Source organism: Protopterus annectens, chromosome 10.part0 (assembly GCF_019279795.1).
Source record: "Protopterus annectens isolate FY-2018-M chromosome 10.part0, PAN1.0, whole genome shotgun sequence".
Lineage (NCBI taxonomy): Eukaryota > Metazoa > Chordata > Ceratodontiformes > Protopteridae > Protopterus > Protopterus annectens.
The window spans coordinates 1025503877-1025522733 of NC_056744.1; the positions used below are offsets into that span (position 1 = coordinate 1025503877).

The window sequence follows — 18857 nt, forward strand, 5'->3', positions numbered from 1 at the left end:
GCACTTCAGTGCGGAAATGGAAATTTTCCACTTCTTACACTGTAGCATGATCTCAGAGTTGGTATATTTAAGTAGCTGAGGGTGTGGGGGGTGCAGGGGGGCTTGCCCCCCCTGCTTACACCCTTTACTTTTTTTTTTTTTTTTTTTTAATTTTTTAAAATATTCGAACATTTGAACCTTCGATCACTAAAGTTCGATCTTTAGTGATTCGAATGTTTAAGCGTTCGAATAGTTAATACAGACCCAAATAATCTTGGTACTCAGCTATCATATTAACACATTTATGCAATAATACTTCAACAAAAAGATATAAAATAACTTTATTAAATGCATATTTTCCATGCCAGGAAATTATACAAAATGGTTGTATAATCAATGAGGTAATAAAACATTTGCAAAAAAAAAAAAAAAAAAAAAAAAAAGATCACCACACATCGAAATCAATACATATTTGTTAATGTATTAAAATGTTTTCATTCATAATGTCAGCTATGATAACCTTTTCTTAAGGCACCCAAATTTTCCTGTGAATATACAGAAAACAGTAATGGAAAATAATTTAAATCATAAACTCTATAATTCAAATGTTTCTACTTAGTAGATGTACAATTCCATTTACTGCTTGTATTTTCCAATGTGCTCACGAGCAATAATCACTCTCTGAATTTGGGCAGTGCCTTCATATATCTGAAAGAGTAAACAATATACATTACAACACATGAAAAAGTGGATGAATTAGACAAATAATTTAAATTGTTTACTATGCTAAGTGTTAATAGCTTCTCATCAGAATCACTTTTGTAAATACTAAATGTATATGAAAATGCAGTTCTGAAACAACACTCCACAGCTTTCAGACAGCATGTTTCAAGAAGATGGACTCCTGTCAAACATATGACTGAATCTCACAAGAAAACACCATGTACAATTAAAAACACACTATAGTAGCACATCACAGAGGTAGGCTGGTAGCATCAATAAAGGAGAAAAAACTTTCATGTAACTTTCCAACCTCATTGCTAATGTTTTCTTTGCAGCATGTGATGGAAGCACATAACTGGTCCAGGTACAAGCTCATGATGACTACGCAGACAGTCTTCATACAACTTGTAGTTCTCTCTCCCAAAGACCCACATGACAGACACGACAAATGAGCATTATGTAAGTTCTTGTAACAGCTTACACAGGACATAAGCAAGAAACTGTCTAGAAAATACACCAAATATAATGCTCCAAAATGAGGGACAAGGCCCAGCAAGAGATGCCACTCTTGAACAAAATACTATAGAAATAAATATACAGTTCGACTTTAAGCAGCCTCTTAGTAATAAGTTACAGTGGGACAGCTTCTTAAGTATTAGAGATTCCACCCAAACAAGATGAGTCAATGGAACACTGAAAAACAAACGGTAAAAGAGAAACAGATTAGAAAACGGATAGCTCCTTTGTCAAAGAGTCCACAACCAAGCTGTCTAGTTTAGTCTCAAGATGCAATACCAGATTTGTATTTGTATGTGGATTTCCAAGAGATGGAGCATCACTTCTCTCCTGATGTCTTTTTCAGAAAATACCTCTGGGAAACAAAATGACTTGCTCTAAATGTGACACTACTCAATCAGGAATTTGTGAGTAACAGGTGCAAATATATGTTGGCCAGCACATTAAAAAGTATTAAGTCATCAGAAACATTATGAAAACAATGGGAAAAGGCAAGGAGAACATGGCTGTAAATGTACACAAGTATGGCAAACAAGTTAAGCACAATGTTCTTGCTTTAAAGAATATACTGATATCGGCAGTATAAAACAGGTTGCATCAATAGCTATATGCAGGAAAAAAATGCTTGTTGTTACATTGTGGAAAAGGGTAAAAAGCTACTGACCATTCATAACACTGTTATGGAGTTGCTGGTTGTTTTTAAGACCCAGAGTGAGACTTCGGATGAGTAATCCTACCTACATGTTCGTGTATAATAAATTGCCTTTCCTGCCACATGCATGTAATACCAAATTGTCTTACTCTGAAGGCTACTAAAATACCATCTTTTTAGGACAATCCACATGAATAAAGACTGTCTGTAAATATCACTGTTTACTTAGTATTTTAAACTGTTACTACACCAAGATGTAACAGCTTAATTATACCTCTCCCAGTGTGAAAACAGAAATGTAGTACAGAAAGTCAGTGGATTTATATTTCTGGATACATTTCACAAACAGACTAGAATGTGCACTGCCAGGAAAAAAGAAACACAGAGCACTTGAAAGAAAATCATCTATAAAAGATGAGAAAAAAACGCTTTTGCTTCTAACCATTTAAATAACAGTTTCTTTACTGTGAATTTTTTTCTGAGGAAGTTGCTTTATTGTGGCAACGAAAAGCGCTTCAATAAATCTTTTTTAATTACTGGTGGGTCTGCCGTTTTGCTTCACTGCTGACTAGTGGTTTTCTTTGGTTTATTTGTATTTCCCAAGTTTTGTTTGGAGTTTGGAACATCTGTTCCTATTAGGAGGGGAAAACTTTAATATTTGAAGATGTACATAGTTTTGTTTGTTATTATTAAGTTAAAATGTTTTAGGGGGTATTAGGAGTGTTTTTTTTTTTGTTTGAAGACCTGACAAACTGTGTGTGCATGTAACACAAAAGCTGGAACTAGACATTTAAAAACAAAAAGCTGTTATACATAAAGGTGGGAATAATAACCTTTTAATACAATGATGCTTTCTGTAATGTCTTTAAATGTCAATGGTCTCACACGTAAATACAAAAGAGTACTGAACTATATTAAAAAAATGTAGAGTGCAAATAGCACTTGGAAAGAACTGAACATGTGAATCTGATAAAGAAAGGTATTCAGGATGGTTACTCTGCGGAATACCTGGAACAAAGTAAACAAGGAGTATTTATATTAATTGCAAGAGTAGCTCCAATAGTAACAGAAGAAGATAAAGATAATAATGGTAGATTTGTAGTACTAAGGGGCTACTGGCAAGGGAGGAGGATTACACTGGCAGGTATTTATATTCCACCTAAACTGCTATAATGGAGTTTAAAAAAATTCTGGGAGAAATAATCAGTTTTCAGCAAGGAATATTATTCACAGGTGGGGACTGGAATTTGATTTGCAACAGTGAAGATTTGTCTGGGGGGACCAGAAGGGAAAATATAACCAGGGTGGTAGACTTTTGAAGAAATTTCTGAAAGACGTGAATTCAGTACAACTGGTTTGGAGTTCATTTATATATTATTCCCCAATATACAAAAACTGGAATAGGCTAGAGGGAGTTTACATTTCACGGAAACGTGCATTTAACAGAAGGTCTTGACATGCACCCAACAACTATTTCAGATCACGTGCCAAGAACAACTAAAATAAAACACACAGGGTAATGAAATAAAAAATGAGACACTGGCAATTTCCCACCTAACTGTTGAAAAGAAAGGAATTTAAAGAATGGGTAGCAGAAATTATTCAGGAGCTATTACAGAAGATAGAAATTTCTTCTGAAAATATAGGTAGGGAGGGGGGATAAAATTAAAGTGGAGTTTAAAAATAGGGTGGAAATAAAAGAAAGGGCGATATGGTTAAGAAATAACAGGAATTATTTATACGGAATGACAAATGTTAAAGTACTGCAAAATAGGGGGAAATCTCACAGAACAAGAGGAGGAGCTACTGAAGGGATTACCTTGATAATATGCATAAGTTTATTGATTGCTGTTAGGCAACTGTTTTTGGTAATAACTAGAGCCAAAAAACTTTTAGCACAATGACTCAGACAACAGAAAGTAGAACAGGCTGTTGCCAGGCTTAGGGAGCCTATAATAAGGAAGATAACAAGAGATCCTGTAGCAGAATTATTAATATTTTGGAAATTCTATAAAAGTATGTATAAATCAGAGAAATATGGAAATCAATAAAAGGTACAAATGGAAATGTGTATGAAAGAATTAAATATGCCAAGGTTAGAGGTAGATGAGGCTCAATCACCAACAGTTAGGATAGGAAGGGATAAGATAAAAATGGTGATGTATAATCAATATACAGTAAAGTCCCCAGGAATACATGGTATTCCTGTAGAACTTTGGAAGCTAGGAGGGAAACGACTGTCTGGAAGGTTTTGTTTAACAGTAAGTATTTTAAGAGAAGGAGAAGTACCAACAACCTAGAAAAAGCAGTGGCAGCTGTGATCAGATCCAGCTTCATACAGGCCAATTTCAATACTAAACCATGATTATAAAGTGCTTGTCTATAATGGCTAAAAGAATGGCAAACGTGATGCCAAAATTGGGGAAGCAAACATTCAACATTAACAAAACATTGAGGATCCACAGGGAAGCAGAATGTTAAGAAAATACCACTATTGTTGGTGGGACTTGATGCAAAGAAAGCATTTGACAGGGTAAGCTGGGACTTTATGAACAGGGCAATGGAAGCCTTTGCATTCCCTAATACAATTATAAGTTGATTAGGAGGATATATGAGGGACTGGATCGGAGGCAAAAATTAAAGTGGGTGGGTTCCTCTCTGATAATTTCTGCTTAAGAAGCGGAACCAGGAAGGGGTGTCCTATTTCCTCTTTATTTGCATTATATCTAGAATCACTGGCAAAGAAAATAAGGGACTCAGAAATTCAAGGATATAAGTGGTATGGTAGTCAAGAAAAGCTGGCTCTATTTGCAGATGATATTTTATTCCTGATTAAACCAGAAAAGGACAATATAGTGTTGTGGAACATTTTGAGACAGCTTCAAATCTTTTCAGGATACAAAATTAACTAAGCTAAAACAAAGGCAATAGCGGTAAATTATGTACCCACACACAAATTGGTTCATCAATATCCATATTTATGGGGATATTTTTAAAATGAAGCATTTACGAGTATGGGTTAAAATGATTCAGATGTGGCAGCTAAGGATATGTAGGAAGAGACTAAACAAAAGATAATACAAAAACTGAGAAACCAGAAGCTCTGTTGTATGGATATGGATAGTAAGATAGCCAGCAGTTACAATGTTTTTACTCCCTTAAATCTTGTACACTCGTCAGGCATATTTTTATCAACCAGAGAAGTTGTGGATAGCAATTAATAAAGAGCTGAAGGATTTTATCTGGGAGGAGAAGACAGGAAGAGTCCAGTGGGATAAGTTGATTCTTCCAATAGAACAAAGTGGATTGAGATTACCCAATTTGAAGGGGTATTTTCAAAGATACACAGTTAAGGCTCCTATACATAGCACAAACCTATAATTCAGAGTGGAAAATTATGATGAAACGGGAAAACTCAAGAAACAAGAAGAGACTGAGATTTTGTCTGCAGACCTTTAAGGAGAACAATATTCATAAAGTAGCAGAAAGTATTCTAAGAACTAAACTCACACAGGAATGGAGAAGAGAGATTCTGCTATTACGGATACAAATAATAGGCAGGGGGGTGGAATTTACCGGAGAAAACTAGCAAAGGAACCAAGGTACTGGAAGCAAATAACTAGAGGGGAAAGGCAGTAAAATGGGAAGATACCAAGAATTTATTTGGACTGCAGGTTAGAGCTTGCCTTCCCCATCAAGGACTGATATCGGACTATAGGCAAAAAGAAAGAAATAGGGGGTCCTAAATGAAAGCCCAGCATTGCTAGAGTTATTAGCAGAATCTAGAGCAGAAGCTGCTCTTAAAAAAGGAATAATTAGTGCAGCATATAAAATACTGCATGATAACTATAAGAATCAATCAGAGGAGGTTAGAAAGGATTGTGTAGAGAGACTAGATAAGCAATTCACAAAGAAAGAATGGGAGATATATGTTTGCCTCTCAAATATGCAACAATATCTAGGATTCTTGCTTGGAAATGTTTATATAGATATTTTTATACCCAAGTAGACTCCAGAGAATTCTTCCTGAGGCAGATAGCAAATGTTGGTGGTGAGATGGGGAAGAAAGAGGTAATTGAGAACATACTTTCTGGGAATGTAATGAGTTGGCAGACTTTAAAGATTTCCTGCAGAGATAGTGGGTGAGGAAATCGATGTAACTAGGGAAATGATTTTTCTGAGCTGTGATACAGAATCGGAATTGCCTAGACATATTTAGGTCTAGCTGAGTCTAATTATGGTGGTTGCCAAAAAAAAGGAATTACTGGAAAATAAAAATCAAAGTCTAGACCAACTGTACTAGAAGTAGTGAACATAGTAACAGATAAAACAACTAGAATTGGGATCTTTTAGAAAAGTATAGGAGTGAATTGCATATGAAAAAATGGGAGTTATGGGAACAATATATACAGGGAAGGAATGAGCTTTAAAAGAAAGCAGAATTTGAATTAGCTTGGCTGACAATGATTGGGTATAAGTGGTGCATAATGTTTGCAACTAAAATAGGCAATATGGTTTGTTTTCATTTATATAAATGTAGGCTTGTCTTATGTCATAAGTGATAAAGATGTTTCTTGTTAAAAATATTTTAAATATTTTAAATGTTATACTTTAACAACAGTTTTTGTGGTGTCTATGCTTTGGTTTCATGTATGCTGACTTGATTCGGTCAGCTTTAGAAATAATGATTAAAAATACGAAATAATTAATGATCACATGTATAAAGTTAAAGGATGAACACTGAACATGACGTTTTTGCAAGTCATTTCGTGCAATATGAATTGAATGGGGTATGTGGTTCTTTTTTACTTTATTTTTTTTATTGCAAATATTTGTGCATTAAGATTTAAGAAGGCTGACTTAGCTAGGCTAGGGTGTTTGGTGAATGTTTGTATTTATGCTTGTGTATGAATTTTTAATTTAGTGGCTACCTTAAAAATAGCAAGTTTAGGGACTAATTGTGCTTCAAAGTAGTAGATAAATGCTTAATAGTGTGGCAAGGAAGTTGGTTAATAAACCTTCATTATGTGCATGCACAAAATTAATCTTTGTTACAGTACTACCATGGTTTCCTGGAGATAAAGTCATCAGTTCTATCCGTAGAAATGTTAAAATGTCATGAGATGCGATGTTAAAACAGGGTTCCAACTGCCTGAGCTCTAAAAGAAACTAAACTGCCTTGGCATTTTCCCCCCTGGGACTGGGTGCAAAGATGGCTACTCTCCTCTACTTCATTACTACCTTCTAGACATGAATGAATTTAATGACAAATGTATTTAAACATTTTTAATTTCTTAACAGTTAAGGCATATGGTTTAATACCTTATGCGGGAGGATTAAACTGAACTTGCAATCTCACTGTTAAAAATAAATCAAACTTCTGAAATTCTGTAAAAAGGACACGAAAAGCAATACTGCTTATCTATTTCTACCTAAAACAGCAGTGAGAAAATTTGGCTGAAAGGAGGCTGTCAATATGTGTATCCCAGAATCTGTGCACATCTGGAGGAAAAATTAAACTACTACAAAGGGATCTCAGTCTTCAACCTATTTCTGACATCACAGGAGTGTTGCCGGACCTTAGAATTTGTGGGTAAAAGAACAGAAGAAACCACAGGATATTATTCCTTTTTGTGCACAAGCTAGGAGGTATAAAATCAATTCCTTAATGGCAGAAGTTAAAGCTTAACATCTCTTCTGATTTATTTAATCAGAAACAGCTTCTTTTAGAACAGATTTCTAACCTCAATTTGGTTAATTCTAAATTAGAAGGTGATTTAATGGATTTATTTAATAAACATGCCAATGACTTCAGGAAAAAAATGCAAATGTCTTTACATAATACTCATGAGTGTATTCTCAATATGGAATACAAAGCCATATCTTTAAACATCAGATTAAATGGAATCCCAGTGCGCAAACAGTGAAGAACCATTTGGGTACTATTTGAGAAGGCTGCTGACACCAAGGAATTATTAGACATCCTTTGCTGTAGCACATGGTGTGGGACTTTAAAAGACTGGCTATAAGAGACCTGTTATTGTGAGATTTTATTCACTGTATAAATGTAATATGGTAGGCTATTAGGTTATTTTGGTTGCTCAACTATAAAGATGGAATTTTAATTTCCAATATGTGAATCTCTTTTAAAGCTTATATCACAGAAATTCTTTCAATCTTCTTTAAAATTATTTAAAAATAAAAAGCCGTTCAGACTTGATTGCTGACCAAAGTATAACCTTATATCAACTTTCTGCAATTAATCTGAGTACATGTGATAAGGAAAGGGCTGAACTAATTACACATTTATTGTATTTTTCAGTATGGGAATCTGAGCAGTGTAATGCTAACCAAGACAGACATTATCAGGCTGATGCTCATGAATGCTTTTCTAAAACATAACTAATTTTATTACATTTTTTAAAGAGAGGCAATATTTTAATATTAAATCATCTGGAAATTTTATCTGCACTTGAATATTTCTTTCAACAAATTTAGCCTTCTCCTCACCCAATAAATTTGGATGTGGCAGGAATGTTTTTTTACCACAATATGGACAAACTAATCAGCTGTTTATGTTTTTCCTCAGACATTAACAAAAAGTTACCAAGTCCTTGGCAAATAATTTTCTTCCAGCAGAATTTTTAAAACTTTTGTTGATGAACTAACCGCATACTTATAGTGATTACAAAAAACAAAGACTCAACTGATACTGCCAATTACAGATCTACTTTCCTTTTATACACTAATTACAATATTGTGAAAACCTTTAAATCTATTTTGTTAGACAAGATACTAAATATAATTTTTTCTTTTCAGTTTGGTTTTGTACCAGGTAAATCAAGTTTGATGCTCAGTTACTGCAGGCAGTTTTATTTCTTTGTAAAAATAACACATGTATTTTTGATTTAGATATAGCATTTTGCTCCCCGGATGCTCATACAGCTTTTAACCTAGTAAACAGACACTACCTTTTTAGATATAGCATTTTGCTCCCCGGATACTCATACAGCTTTTAACCTAGTAAACAGACACTACCTTTTTCACATTCTTGAATGTATTGGATTATCAGAAATATTTTAAACCTAATAAGCACCCTTTTTTCAGTCAAATTATTATATTACAATATAAACAGGGAAGTCAACAAAATTCAGGAGTTAGACAAGACTGACATCTTTCCTCGGCTTTATTTCTTCTGTCTATAAATCGTATTATTAATTCAATATGGAATGATAATATAGTCCCTTTTGACTTACAGAATGCAATTCTGAAGATTTTTCTTATGCTGAAGATTTAATTTTGATTCTCAAAGACTTTTTACTGCTTCTGTCTTTTGTAAGGGATAAATTAAAGTTAATTTAAACACTGACAAGTTTTATAATTAATGAAATGAAAACTAAGGGCCATATTCATGAATGTTTACATTTAAGTTTATGCAGTCTCTATACAAGAACATCCCTATCACATTTTTTGTACTGTCTATTCACTCAGAAAGATTAAGTGTAGACATAGTCTACACATTGTGATAATCTTTATGACCCCCCCTCCAATTTAAGGTTGCAAGAAAATCAGTAGGAAAACTAAAATTATGAGGACGATGACAGGACTTATGCTTGTGTTGTCTGCTCATTCAGAATGCTGTACACTCAGTGTAGGTGTTAAAAAATCCAGCCCTAACCCACGTTATGTCAATAAAACAGATTCTTGAATTCCTGGAATTTCTAAAAAGATGGAGTCTATAAAATTTTTGGGTAGGCAAATATTCAACCAAAGCAAGGTTTGTTTTTCTTTGACAATTAAAATCAACAGTAAATAGCTAGTTCAGTTATTGCTTGGTCAGATTTAAGGATTTCTTTTGCTGGGAGAATTTTTTTTTAAATGAAGGTTTTGCCTTATAAGATTTGTTCAGGCAAAACAATTATTCGTCTTGGAAAATTCTGGTTTAAGGAAGTTAGAACTCTCTGGAAGAAATTCTTTTATAGAGGAGAATGCCCTGAGATTCCATGGCATATTTTAACAACACCCAGTGATGTTAATTACTTTTTTTATTTATGGATAATTTGTTATAAATGGAATAATGTAGTTGATCCTTGTTATGTTTAGACTTAATTCAGTTCGACAACTGACATTTTCTACATATTGGGAAACATGCAATCCTCAAGTAGTTTCACACTCCATCTAAAAATACATATATATATGTATATTACTACAAAATATTCAGCTATTCTACCTAAACCTAATTTTAAATGGTTTGCATTATCTGTTAATTTGTGTTTCCCTGAGAACATCAAATGTTACTTTCAAGGTTGCCAATAACTTAAGTGATATATTTATGTGGATGTGCAATTTCCGAAAGTGCATGAAATAATGATTTGTTATTTAAATGTGTTTAAAACACTAGTAATGTTGGTTTACATTAGCTTTGGGATTGATCAAATTCTGAGCCGTCATACAAGTTGGACTATACAGGCCAATAATCTGGAATCAATACCATTTAATACTAACGTCATACAAAAATAGCAATACTCAACAAGCTGGTCAAAAAAAAAAAAATCTAAGCATGGTTGTTTATAGGTTTACAGGTACGTTATTAAGCTATCTGCCCTTGTGGGTAATTTTAAACTTAGCCAATTTCTCTTTTGGTGCTTGAATTAACTTATCCTATTTGATGTTAGACTGGCCTTGCCCACCCCATGGTCAATAATTATATATTACCCTTAGTAAGAGTAACAAGGTTCATACCATAATTTTAGGGGACCCAAACATGAGATAAAGCATTTAGGAGTTACCTCTTCCCATTAGTAGCACACAGGGTTGTCCTGAGGTAAATGTTCTGTTTCCCATCCATTTACCCAAGTTTTTCTTGAAAATGGATGGGGAGTCTATTTCACAAACAGCGGTATTCTCTGTGAGATAAACCTGCCCCTCCAAACCATTCTGCTGATGCTGCAGAAGAGGTTTACATCCCTACACCAAGTATTTCTGATGCCATTTGACTTTCTGATGTGTAGTACATCCATCAGTAATGGGTCACAGGATGTCTTCTGTGCCAGACACAGGACATCTCTTAGCAGTCTGGGCCATGTAGAATATATTCTACAGGCCTTGTAAACTCTTTTAGTAAGGTATCTCTGTGGATGTTCCATTTGCTGCATGTGTCTGGACAGTTATTTACCAAAGGCATTATACTCAACGATTAGCCTAAAGAGGTCTAAGTAAAGGAGGAAAATGACATCCCTAGATCTAGACACAATCCCTTTGTTTGTAAGCTGTGCAATATGGAAGGTTTTTCTTACAAGTAGGACACATGTTCAGAAGCTAGGTTACACTCTACATTAGTTACCAAATCCTAAAATCTAGGTCAAATCGTAGGAGCATACTGTCACAATGTGGTAGTTCCCCGGGGTGGATAAGTTCACAAAGGATAAAATAAATTTGTTGGCTGTTTCTGTCCATGATTTTAGCACCAGTTATTTATTTGGGACAAACTTTCTTTCAGGATAGCCAAGTCATTTGCAGATTCATTGACTGCTCTTAGCTTGCAGTTATCTGCAAACTTAGTCGGCTAGAGTCCTACAGTACTGGCTTTTATTTCACAGAAGTGGATGCCGAACAGGATAGATCCCAGTATAGACCCTGGGGACTCCAATAATGACCATTTTTTTTTTTTTGTGGCAGGAACTTCCCCTATTTGATTTACTCCTCCCTATCTGTGAGCCAGTTGGTAACCCATTGGGTGACACAGTGGTTTATTCTCGATTTAGCTTTTTTACTATGCCTGAATAGGAGGCTGTGTCAAAAGCTTTTGCCAGGTCAAACGTCTGATGAGACTGCTACAGAATTTCAATATAGTGGTAAAAATGTTCTAATTATTAGCATTCTCATTTTCTTTCTCAATACCCACTTCTTATGACTTTTTGGATTTTGGGCTGTCCTAAATCAGTTAATTCATATAAGTCATGCCATCAATGTGCTGTACCTGGCTGGACTAGCTATTTAAAGAATACTTTTACAATACTAGAAGCAAATATCTCACCAAGATGCATCTTCCACTACAGAAACAGTTATTGTAGTGTAGTTTATATCTACAACATGAGAAATATAAAGTCAATGATTTTTTTTAATATCTTAATGTATCCATCTGGAGGAAGGGAGGTTTGGTTGAGTAGATGGGATTACACTGCATTATATTTTTTAACTGTTAAAAGTAAAAAAAAAAAATACTACTATACTTGCAGCAGATGGGGTTAGATACATAAATGCTGTTATCCTAAAAAAGAGTAGAATTCTGAGAAGCAGGTAGGTCAAGTTTTAGGGAATGATCATGGACTTATCCCATCTATTATTCTTAATATTGTCAGCAAGTGATGAATAGCTGGCTTTAAAGTAAACCCTAAATTATGGTTGAATTATTTATGGTTTTATGGCCTGAGTCCTAAAAAAGCACATGATACCTTGCAGTCAGACTTTACCAGGGGGAGGAAGTACTGGCAGAAGATAGGTTAGTAAGAACTAGAATGAGAAGAGTTGCAGCTCTAGTGGGGAAGGGACTATCTGATCAAAGAAACTGGGATTAAAGTTATGGAATCTTGAAATCTTTGGATATATTTGTTGCTAGTGGAATGAATTTGCCATCTGATGGAAGGGTAGCTATAATCCCTCATAAGTACTATCTAGTTTAATAGCAAATTTATCAATCAGACTTGAGTATACTTCATGCTTGGTAGGAAATAAGGGGGTCGGGTAGTTTGCAATTGTAATGTACTTACTTTTGCAATTTGCTCCAGGTTATCATCATGTAAAATATGGTGTAAAATGGGGGGATTAAAAAATATCAGCTTGCCCCACAGATCCCAGGGACCCTAAATGCATCACATGTGATGACCCTTGGCAAACACGGAGGGCTATTAGTATACTGGAACCAGTTTTTTTTAAACAAGAAACATCTTTATTAAATTATCACGTATGACATAGGCAATTTTACATTTAAGTAATTGAAAATAAACCATACTGAGACAATCTCAGTTGCAAACATTATATGTTACAAACCATATTGACACAACTGTAGCTGCAAACATTATGCATCACTTATAATATATCCAGTCATTGTCAGTCAACCATTACATAGCTCATACAAATCCTTCCTTCATTTAAATCTTTCCTGCTCTGCATGTATTAATATCAAACTTCCCATTTTTTTCCTATGTAATTTGCTCATACCCTTTTATAAAGATCCCAAGTCCAGTTGTTTTATCTCTGTAACTATTTCACTACTTCTACTAAAGTTGGCTTAGACTTTGATTTCCATTTTCTAGCAATTGCTTTTTGGCAGCCATTATAATTAGACTCAGGAAGGCCTTACAATAGGAAATTCCAATTCTGTATCACAGCTCAAGAAAATCACTTCCTTAGTTACCCTAATTTGCTTACCTAGATCTCTGACAGAGCAGTCTGCAGGGAATCCTTAAAGTCTGCCAACTCACTACACTCCCAGAAAATATGTTCACAGTTACCTCTTTCTTCTCCATCACAAAGCTCCTAAATCTTCTAGACATTGTTGCATTTTTGGGAGACATACATATACCCCCCACTGTTTCTTTGTGAATTGCTTATCCAATCTCTCTTCCCAATCCTTTCTAACCTCCTCTGATTCTTATGCAATATTTTATACGCTCTACTAATTATTCCTTTCTTAATTGCAACTTCTGTTCTACATTCTACTAAGTGCTTGTCTTTTGTTTAGAAACTCCCAATTCCTTTCACTTTGCCTATACTCTGATATCAATCCTTGACAGGGAACCCAATCTCGAACTTGCAGTCCAAATAAGTGGTTGGCATATTCCCAATCTATTATCTTTCCCTCTCTAGTTATTTGCTCCTAATACCTTAATTCATTCACCAGTTTTCTCCAATAAATTATTGCCTAATGTCTGTATCCCCAATTGTGGTCAACCCAATCATCACAATCACCTTTCTCTATTCCCGTGTCGGCTTAGTTCTCTGAATACTTTCAGCTACTTTATGAATATTCTGTATAATTGTTCTCCTTAAAGCTCTGCATCCAAAATCCCAGTCTCTCCCTTCTGCTTGAGCTTCACCGTTTCATCATCTCTTTCCAATTTGAATTACAGTTTTCTGCTTGTGCTATGTATAGGAGCCTGTGTTGCTCTGAAATACCCCTTCAAATCAGGTAATTTCAATCCACCTTGTTCTACTGGAAGAATAAGCTTATCCCACTTGACTCTTACCATCTTCCCCACCCAGATAAAATCCTTTAGCTCTTTATTAGTTGCTATCCATAACTTCTCCTCTGGTTAATAAAAATATGCCTAACCTGTGTACAAGACTAAAGGGATTAAAAACATAACTGCTTGTATCTTACTATCCATTATCTATATATCAGAACTTCCATTTTTCTCAGTTTTTGTATTATCTTTTGTTTAGTCTTTTCCCGCATATCCTTAGCTGCCACACTGGAACATTTTTAATCCATATTCCTAAATACTTCATTTTATCATGTCCCCATAAGTATGGATATTGCTGAACCAATTTGTATGTGGGTACATCATTTACCGCTATTGCCTTTGCTTTAGCTTCATTAATTTTGTATCCTGAAAAGGTATGAAACCATCTCAATATGTTCCACAGCACTGTAATCTCTCTTTCTGGTTTTGCCAGTTATAAAATAATGTCATGCACAAAAAGAGCCAGCTTTTCTTGACTACCACATCAATTACAGCTTCAAATTTCTGAGTCCCTTATTTTCTTTGCCAATGCTTCTAAATATAATGCAAATAACAATTGGGGGGGGGACAACCCTTCCTGGTTCCTCTGCTCAAGCAGAGATTATCAGAGGACTCTACCCACTTTAATTTTTGCCTCCTATCCCTCATATATCCTCCTAATCAACCTTATAATTTTATCAGGGAATGCAAATGCTTCCATTGCTCTGCTTATAAAGTCTCAGCTTACTCTGTCAAATGCTTTCTCTGCATCAAAACCCACCAACAACAGTGGTATTTTCTTACATTCTGCTTCCCTCTGCATCATCAATGTTCTGTTAATGTTGTCAAAGGTTTGCTTCCCCTCCTCAAAACCACATAGATCCACATCTATCAATTTTGGCATTACATCTCCAATTCTTTTAGTCATTATAGACAAACACTTTATAATCATAGTTTAGGATTGAAATGGGCCTGTATGAAGCTGGATCTGATTGATCTTTACTCTCTTTAGGTATTGCAGCTACCACCACTTTCTTCCAGGATGTTGGTACTTCTCTTCCTCTTAAAATACTGTTAAACAAAACCTTCCAGATCTTTATCATTTTTTTCTCTCCTAGCTTCCAAACTTCCACAGGAATACAATCTACTCCTGGGGACTTTCCTGTAGACTGGTTATACATCACCATTTTTATCTCATCTCCTCCTATCCTGTTAGTAACTGAGCCTCCTGTACCTCTAACCTTGGCATATTTAATTCTTCCATAAACTTTTCCATATTTCTCTGCTTTATACAGCCTTTTATAGAACTTTCAAAATATCTCCAATACATCTGCACGATCCCTTATCTTCCTCGTTATAGGCTCCCTAACCTGGCAACAGCCCTTTATACTTTCTGTTGCCTTAGTCATTGTGCTAAAAATTTTCTGCGTTTTAGAGTTATCACCAAAAACAGCTGCTTAACACCAATCTTTCTAAACGTATGCATATTATCAAGGTAATCCCTTATTTTTCTGTTTAGCATTCTGAAGCTGCTCCTCTTGCTCTGTTAGATTCCCCCTATTCTGCAATAATTTAACATTTGTCAATCCCTCTAAATAATAATTGTTACTTTTTAACCATATCTCCCTTTCTTTTATTTTCACCCTATTTTAAACTCCACCTTAATTTTATCCCCCTCCCTCGCTATATTTTCAGAAGTTGTTTCTATCTTCTCTAACAGCTCCCGAATAATTTCCACTAACTATTCCAGCACCAGTGTCTCAGTTTTATTTCATTACCCTTTTAATTTTTGTTATTATTGGCGCATGATCTGAAATAGTTATTGGTTGCATATCAATACCTTGAATTAAATGCACCTGTTCCTGTGAAACATAAATTCTGTCTAGCCTAGCCTATTTTTTTGTATCTTGGGGAATAATATGTAATTTCACTCCAAACTCCTATTACTGAATTCACATCTTCCATGCCAAATATTTTCATAAATTTCTTTAAAAATCTACTACTCTGTTATATTTTCCCTTCTGGTCCCCCCTGCCCCCAGCCACATCTTCACTGCTGCACACCAAATTCCAGTCCCCACCTACAAGTAATATTCCTTGCTGAAAGCTGATTATTTCCCCCAGAATTTTCTTAACCTTCATTATAGCTGTTTTTGGTGGAATATAAATACATGTCAGTATAATCCTCTTCCCTTGCCAGTAGTCCCTTAGTACTACAAATCTACCATTATTGTCTTTTCATCCTCTTCTATTACTATTGCAGCTCTTCTTGCAATTAATGTAAGTACTCCTCTCTTCCTCTGCCCCAAGAATTCGGCTGAATAACCACCTTGAAAACCTTTCTTTATCAAACTCACATGTTCAGTTCTTTCCAAGTGTGTCTCCTGTAGGATAGCGATTTGCATTCTCCATTTTTGCATATAGTTCACTGCTCTTTCTTAGTATTTATCTGAGGCCATTAGCATTTAAAAACATTACAGAAACCATCACATTCTTGAAAATGATTATTCCCACCTTTTATATACAACAGCTTTTTTGTTAAAAGTCTAGTTCCAGCTTTTGTGTTACATGCATATAGTGTTTGGCAGGTTAATCTTTTATACAGTTGTTTGCCATCTCCACTTGAGCCTGTGTCACACATCTTAGAGAACGTTTTGTTTTATTGAAAACCCTCAAACAAACACACACACACACAAAATATCCTCCTATTAACTTAATAAACACATACAAAACTATGTACATCTTCAAATAAAGTTTTACACTCCTAATAGGAACAACTGTTCCAAACTGACAGCTACACACACACACACACACACACACACACACACACACACACACACACACACACACACACAGAGACTCAAGCTAACCTAAAAGAAAGGTTATCCATGCTAAGACGCATGGTACAGCCTATGGTTCTACTAAGTGAGGTCTGTCTGGTCTTGTCTTATCTTTATAGCTTTCTCAGCTGGGAAAACATTTATCCAAGCCATTTCTCTATCAGATTGTCTGCTAGAGACATGAGAACCAGACAAAAAAACTATTTACTACAAGAAAAGCTTTATAATATTCAATATTCTTTTTCATTTACTTGGTTTCTCTTAAAACATGTTACCAGATTAAGCTAATGGATGTAACCCAGCGATTTACCTATGCAAGAATGAGAAAAAACACAGTAATTTTTCATTTGACATGCTCTTTTAACCTGATTTTTTTATACTGCAGTGCCTACATTTCTTCAAACTGAAGAAGAAACAGAGAAGGGGGAAAAAAATAGGAGCACCTATTTATGCACTATTTTAGTAATACTATTAACTCATTACAGCCGAGTGTGCTTCCAAAAGTTTCTGCAGTTACTTCCTACAGTGCGTCTAGGCATCAACTACTGCTTGTTCATATTTGCATTAATAATTCCAAAATCATGTTACACACAAGGCATCAGAATATTTTATCCTGAAGAATACATGATGGCAAATGCAACTGTATGTATATGTGACCTCTGTCAAGGGGTATTTGTTAGAACTAAGGTGATAAGTTAATTTTATTAAAGGCTCAAGGCACACCTACTGGGAGTTCAAGGTACACACACAAAAGAGCTGTACTGGGGGGAATGAGTTAAGAAATAAACTGGTCTTACTTACAGTTAACTTTCTCCCTCCTTTTCCCGTCTCCTGAATATTTTTCTGAACATTAATGACATGAAGTAGGGCATATGAGTTAGAATCCTGTACAAGTTTAACAAAGTCCAAAAAAGTCCAATATTTCCAGATTTTGTTGTTCTGTCATGTTTCACAAATATAATTACTGTTTGTAATCTCACATTTGTCAATTTCCAAGTTACTGATTTTATTCTCCAAACATTAATGACGAAGTCGGGCAAGATGCTTTAGAATCCCCTACAAGTTTAACTAAGTCCAAGAAAGTCCCAACATTTCTAGATTTTCTTGGTCTATTCCTGTTCATCTCCATTTCTCAAAGCCAGTCTCTGCCTTATTTCCAACATACTCTTGATTCTGCTAGTCAACTCTTGTGCTTTGCTTTTTTCCCCTCTCTCACGCATTTTCCGTTGAAACAATGAAAAAGGTTTCAATGGCACAATCCCTCTGTGGTTTTATTACCAGAAGAACAAGGAGCAGAATCTCCTGTTTCACAGCTCACTTTTTGTTGGACAACTGTAGAATACTCTACGTGTGTGTGTTGTACCTTTAAGAAGCAATTCAAGGACAGTATATGCATATAAATAGCAAGCACGTGCTAGCTTCAGTGCCATTTTGAGAGTGCAGCCAGAGAGTGAGCATGTATGAGTGTAATAGCTAGTTTGTTTACAAGTTTATCTACATTAAAGTTAAGCCGCAATCTTGATGTGTTTGTGCATAATAAAGCTGCTTGAACAGAACCCACAAATGTTAGTCTGTCTTATCCTGACCAGACGAGTGACATGGTGCTACAAGCAAGATTCCAGAGACTGCTTTTCAGAGCTACGAGGTGCAGAGTTAACAAAGAAGGTAAACTAAGAGAACCAAGCACAATAAAGGGGCCAGAAATTAACCAAAGGTAATGAATACTTGCACAAACGATTTTGTTATTAAAAAAGTTAAAATGGAGCATTGCAAGGGCACAAACCGCATTAAATAAGCTAGAGGCACAAAAAGTTTATTAATGAAACAAAATGTTTACAATTAAGATATTTGACAAAATGATTATCAGAAAAGCACATAAGGGGTTTGAAATTACAAGACAAGCATGTTTAAAGTAAAACAAGCA

The 18857-nt window shown here is 35.1% G+C and overlaps 1 protein-coding gene across 3 annotated transcripts in view; it reads right to left on the reverse strand.

Moving 5' to 3' along the window:
• Nucleotides 1-304: 304 nt before the first annotated feature.
• The window catches only part of ACADM (acyl-CoA dehydrogenase medium chain), a 633245-nt gene continuing 614692 nt past the window's right edge, over nt 305-18857 (reverse strand). For all 3 annotated transcript variants that reach the window (XM_044085786.1, XM_044085785.1, XM_044085787.1), the window contains one exon: nt 305-687. In XM_044085786.1, coding sequence (XP_043941721.1) covers nt 616-687 — 72 coding nt within the window. In that variant the 3' untranslated portion in view covers nt 305-615. The remainder of the gene's footprint in view (nt 688-18857) is intronic.